Here is a 5,997-nt window from a genome sequence, read left to right as displayed (position 1 = left end):
TCTTCAGACCCTGGGTGTTTGGTGTTCTAGAGTAGTGTTTCTGGAATCCTGAGGAGAGGTACACTGAATGAAATCTGGTCCATCTTAAAGCCAAGAGGTTTTATGTGCCCAAAAGTTCTGCTCTTCGGTGCACAGGCAGAGGAAGCATTCAGAGCATAACATGAGTTAAATAACCTTTCTTCTTTACCTTTTACAGACACTGTGACTGATGAGAGTTAAAGGCCATGGATGAAGATGGGCTTGAATTGCAGCCGCATGAGCCAAATGCATTTTTTGATCCAACAGGTCTGTCAGGAGATAGTATGTAGATAGGAGTGTTAACGTTCAATGCAACTGACTGTTGTTGATTTTGTCTTTGCTTAGAAGTGCTTTGCTGCATCAGTGGTTTTGTATGAGTTAAATAACCTTTCTTCTTTACCTTTTACAGACACTGTGACTGATGAGAGTTAAAGGCCATGGATGAAGATGGGCTTGAATTGCAGCCGCATGAGCCAAATGCATTTTTTGATCCAACAGGTCTGTCAGGAGATAGTATGTAGATAGGAGTGTTAACGTTCAATGCAACTGACTGTTGTTGATTTTGTCTTTGCTTAGAAGTGCTCTGCTGCATCAATGCTTTTGTGTAGAGTAGTGTCCCTGTACTTTTGCTTGTTTTTGTTACTCAGAGCAATATGAATGAGCTACTGTTTTGTCAAGTAGTAGCTGTTTGGTTATTGGGGAAGAGTCTAAAAATTGGTAATTTTTCTGGGAGAGAAGATGTTGTTCATCTTTGTTATGTTAGCATCTACTGAGGACTTGCTTTATCAGCTCCCCATATAGCTGCCTATCTTAATTGCTCATGGGTTATTATGCCTGTTTTACTAAATTGAAGCATAGCGTAAAAGTCGAAGTAAAGCAGAAGTAATTTCAATTATTAACCACTTCATCTAAGCTAGTTTTCTAATTTAACTGCTATTTTAATTATGTTTTTCAGGAGCTGATGCAGCACATATGGACGGAGATCAGATTGTTGTGGAAGTACAGGAAACAGTATTTGTTTCAGATGTAGTCGACTCAGATATAACCGTGCATAATTTTGTTCCTGATGATCCAGATTCTGTAGTAATCCAAGATGTCATTGAGGATGTTGTTATCGAGGATGTTCAGTGCCCAGATATCATGGAGGAGCCAGACGTATCTGAAACTGTCATTATTCCTGAACAAGTGTTGGACACAGACGTAGCCGAAGAGGTTTCTTTGGCTCATTGCACTGTCCCAGATGATGTTTTAGCTTCTGACATAACAGCAGAAGCAATGTCTATACCAGAACATGTACTGACAAGTGAGTCAATGCATGTACCTGAAGTTGGACATGTAGAACATGTAGTTCATGATAATGTTGAAGAAACAGATATTGTCACTGATACTCTGGGAACAGATGTTGTTTCTGAGGAAGTCTTGGTGGCAGACTGCGCTTCAGAGGCAGTGATCGATGCCAATGGAATCCCTGTGGAACATCAAGGCGAGAAGGGCAACTGTGAAGATTACCTTATGATTTCCCGTAAGTGTCTGGGTAAAGCCATCGAAAGTCTTATCATTTGGGTCTGAGTGGTGCTTGAAATATTTGTGGGAGAGCTTATGACAGCACCCAAACCAGATTTTCTGTATTATTAATTTATATGAAGTGCTGCTCTCACAAATATACTCAAATGGAGGTATTTTTAGGAACAGGTACAAGCTAAAAACTCTGGTGAACTTAATATAGAGAAATTCTGGCAAGTGCGTGTCTGATTCTGTAGCGTTTTAGAGCATACGAACAAACCAGTAAGCATTCCAGTAAACTAAGTGCCATATACTTAGAACTGAAAGAAAATAAATGTGAGATTGTTTGAAAACACATGTATATGCAAGTTACTAAGATTACTGCCAAGACATTAAGAAAACAAAACAGAAAAATACTTCATGGGAAAGGGAAAGTAAAAACCCTATTTTTTTGGAAGTCCAAATGACAATTTGTTATCCTTGTCTTGGTTTTTGCCAAGCCCCCACCCCTTCCACCCCATTTATAGTTAGATACGGGCAACAATATGGTTTTCTTTGCTGCTGGGATGTGTTTTCTTCTTTGATTAAGCAAAGAAAGGAGGTATGCTGCCAGCAAAAAGAGTAGCTTTGCTGCTTATAGCTGAGAAGCAACCATGAATATCTTAAATCTCCCTTAGGAGCAGGGGCACAATCCATTTGAATCGCATTTCAAAAGACTTAAAGTAGAGGGCGGAGAAAAACAGAGCATATCATCAACCCCGTTTTCTACTGAGGATGTCCGTTTGTGTGAACTAGAGAACTAGAGCTTACTCTTAAGTGTGTTACTTACTATAATGATTACTCAGTGCAGCACCTAGGAACATCAGAGTGTCACTGCTGAACATTTGTTTGTTGTAGAAATAGAAAAGCTTTGTTAGGCTCCTTTTTTGAATTGCCATTTTGGGCACTTTAGTTTTGTCTAGCATCGAATGACTCCATTGATGAGGAGTTCATACTTCATGCTCTGCTTTCGATTACCTTTTTTCTTTACCACCCCCCCCTAGGAATATTTTTTCATCAAACTGTAAGTGAAGCTTTGACAAAGGGTACTAATTAAAGCAAGAAAACTGTCTTTTTCCTTCCCCCCCCCCCCCCCCTTTTTTTCCCCCTTTGGACACCTTTTTGAAATGTATAATAACTTGATTTAATTTTTACCCTGTACGTATGGATTTTAATGTTGCTTCTCCTTACCTAGGATCACTGCATTTCTTAATTTATCATCTCTTGAGTTCCTTGAGTAACCTTGTGCAGCCATGTTTTGAGTTTATATGAGGTACAGTTAATTCTCTATTATCTGGGAAAACAATGAAATGGGATAATGCAAAGTATGGATAACACAAAATATTGTAAAATTAAGCTGCAAGATCATACTGAGGTGAAATAGGTCAGGGATGCTGCTTTCTGAAATAGTACTTATCCAGCTTAATAAATGCACTCTGGACATTATGGTACAGATAAAATTTTCTGGTTCTGGATTTGAGTGAGATCAAATCAAAGTAGCTCAGCTGCACCTGCAGCATAGTTAGGCAGCAAAGAGTATAATCCATCTATGGATGAGTGAGGCCTGACTGCATAAAGACTCCAGTTGTTACCCTTACCTGTTTTTTACCCCTGACTGTAGCTCTTTTAAGATGCTGTTGCTCCTGTTTCTCTGCTCACCCTTCCCCCGCAGATTGCAATCCTGCAGCATGGGCAGCAGAGTGAGGCCTCTGGGGCTGCTGTCATAGGAACACCTTGCAGACTGTGTCTCTGTAAATTTAAGTGGGGGGCCGGGGGGGTAGACGTGTGTCCCATTCAGCTGTTACAACTGGCCTCGCCGAATGAGGACAGAATGTCTTGGTAGATGCCATATTGCATGGTCCCTAAAATACCCACCCAGCTTGGAAGTCTTCTTAGATGTACCAGTTGTTAACAGGTGGTAACTGGCAGAAAACACGGGAACTTCATTGTTCAGTTGTGCGGGCTATTCTACATTTTCTGTCATGTATTTCTGCAGTTTCATACTTTATTTACTATTAAATACCTCTTGATAGTCTGGCAGCGTACTTTGTTTAGATTCAGAATCTGAAATAAGCCCACATGAAAAAAGCCTATAATGCTACAAAACATGCATCCTTTCTATTTGTGTTTCAAATGGTTAGTATGTTCTACAGTTCATTTTAAAGGGAAGTTCCCTGTTACCGCCTACTGCGTTTAAAGCCTGCATAACAAGTTCTTCTGGTTGTGAAGTCAGAGTCTACTGCTCTTCCATCAGCTAAAAACTAACTTGCCAAATAGCCTCTTCGTTATAGGGAAAACATTATTTGAATTCATTTCCTTTTTTTTTTTTTTTTTTTTTTTTTTTTTTTGCATTGCCAGTATATGCGTTTATTGATCTATTGACTGTCTCAGTTCTTCAGTTGAACTTAGTATTGGGTGGTTTTTAAAGAGTAGTAACATCAGTCTTGTTTTTCATTTTTTCATCCTAACCTGTGAATTCATGCTTGATTCTGGCAAAGAGCCCTGAACTGCTGGAGCAGATGTTGGAATGTAATTTTGTCTGCCATTACAGCAGCCAAATGTAGCTGCTTCCCAGATCTGGGTGCTAGACTGTTTCTTTGGGATGCTTTTGCCCATTATCTTTTAGCTGCAAGCACCGGGTGACACTTTGTGTTCTTTCTGTTGTGAGTTTCTCAGTCTGTCTTCTTCAGTGGACGTTACTGGCAAAATCTTTTTGCTATTTTCTTCCTACCTCATGGCTCTTCTTAAGCATTTTCATTTTTGTTCCTGACGAACTGAGTCTACATAGATTTTCTTAAAATAAGATAATTTTCTTAGCTTTAGCCTGAAAATACCTGTTTTGAAATGACTAATCTGTATGTACTTTTTAAAATCTTGTGTTTCTGCCTTTTCTTGGTTTCAAACTGGTTTGTCTTTTCAAAGAGTACAGTCCCTGTGGGTTTCATTCTGTGACTTTGCTTCAGTAAACTCAGTATTTTAGTATTTCTTTTCCCAATTAGATTTTATTTAGCTTCTGCATTGATATGCCTTTGTTTTTTTTAATTTCCAAGATATATTTCTTGGTGCGGCTTATATTTCACTTACCTTTTTATGTACTCACCTTTTTCTTGGATGCTTTGTCTTTGCCCTCAAGCTTCATTTTTGGTCTGTGGTAGGTTTGGGGTGCTTACGGCAGAGCAGGACCAGATATTTGACAAAGAATGCAAACTCCTACTAGTTAGTAGCTTGAAAAGGATTCAGGGAGGTTTGATAAATCAGTTTTTCTTCCGCATATGCCATAACAAGGCAGTTCATGAGTCTGGTCAAGAAAGGATGAATTGTGTTCTGACTCATAGTGGTACTAATTATTTGGTAGTAATTTTTAAGGCTTGGAAAAACATTTCTCCGTAAGTGAAACAGTAGTGGTGAGATTAGCTAGTGTATGTTAAAACAACAACAAAACCTGCCCTGCATTTACTAACCAAGGAAAGTAGTACCTTACATCTGGCCAAAAGTTGGAAATTAAGGTTTTTGCTTGTCTGATTTTATTCAGTTTCGCAAATTAAGATACATTCTCTGGTGTGAATTCGTTCAGTAAGACAAAAAGGTGTACTCTGCTGTATCTAAATGCAGTAAGAATGGTGAGGCTTTGGCAGTGGGAGGTTTGGCGAGGGGATCTGGAGAGAGGGGAAGGAAGATAGCCTCACAAAGCTTAAGCTGCAGTTTTAGCAAGTTATGATGTTACAGGAGCTTTGTTAGGTCCATCCATAACCTTACTCTGCTCTGAGTTAGACACGTCTATTTGTTGTATCTGAATTAACACTTCTCATTACAGGAGTCAGAATCCAGGGTACTTAAAAGAGAGAATAATTATTACATCTTTTCATAGGTCTAGGTGAAACTTTTCTCATCCTTGGATGTTGAAGTTGAAAGCAATGGGTCTGATCAACAAAGCCATGAAGTTCATGTCTTCATTAGGGCCATCCAGTGGCTTTCTAGTCAAGAAAACAAAATGCTTTTATTTGCTTTTTTAGCATAAATACCTTCTTTTTCCTTGGAGGCACTTAAAGATGCAGGAAATAATGTTTTTCTTTCTGTGAGGTAGAACTTGCTGCCATGCTTCTGCCTGACCACTGGAATGGTATCAACAGTTGTTGCAGCTGTGGCTGCTCAGGAGGTCACTGTGAGAGGTGATGGAGATGCCAGTTCCCTTGGGCTGAGTGATGCCTCAAAGCTTAGTCTGATTTGTGTGCTGGGGAAAGGAGGACTAGAAGGACGAGTGTGAGATACCAGTTCGGAGTGCAGGAAGTTCTCTGCTAGACTGCTGCCCTGAGGGGAGCTTCAGACTCACAGGGTATTATACTGTTGCTCATGTGTAACGGCAGTGGCATTAAAACCAAAACAGAATAGATTTCGCACAGGATAGGAAACCTGCTTTGCCTTTTAAGAAATAACTGG

At 39.6% G+C, this 5,997-nt stretch overlaps 1 protein-coding gene across 3 annotated transcripts in view; it reads left to right on the top strand.

Annotated features, from left to right (window-relative positions):
• Positions 1-455: 455 nt before the first annotated feature.
• LOC104502117 (zinc finger X-chromosomal protein) overlaps positions 456-5,997 on the top strand; it is a 17,193-nt gene continuing 11,651 nt past the window's right edge. The window contains exons 1-3 of one of the 3 annotated variants that reach the window (XM_010146043.1): positions 456-531; positions 986-1,321; positions 1,358-1,540. In XM_010146043.1, coding sequence (XP_010144345.1) covers positions 456-531; positions 986-1,321; positions 1,358-1,540 — 595 coding nt within the window. Of the gene's footprint in view, positions 532-973; positions 1,541-5,997 lie in introns of all 3 variants that reach the window. The other 2 variants (XM_010146042.1, XM_010146041.1) reach the window with 2 other exon arrangements.

This window comes from Buceros rhinoceros, unplaced genomic scaffold (genome assembly GCF_000710305.1).
Source record: "Buceros rhinoceros silvestris isolate BGI_N320 unplaced genomic scaffold, ASM71030v1 scaffold2, whole genome shotgun sequence".
Taxonomy (NCBI): Eukaryota; Metazoa; Chordata; class Aves; order Bucerotiformes; family Bucerotidae; genus Buceros; species Buceros rhinoceros.
Note: the sequence above shows the minus strand (reverse complement) of the source record. Positions and strands in the feature narration are given on the sequence as shown.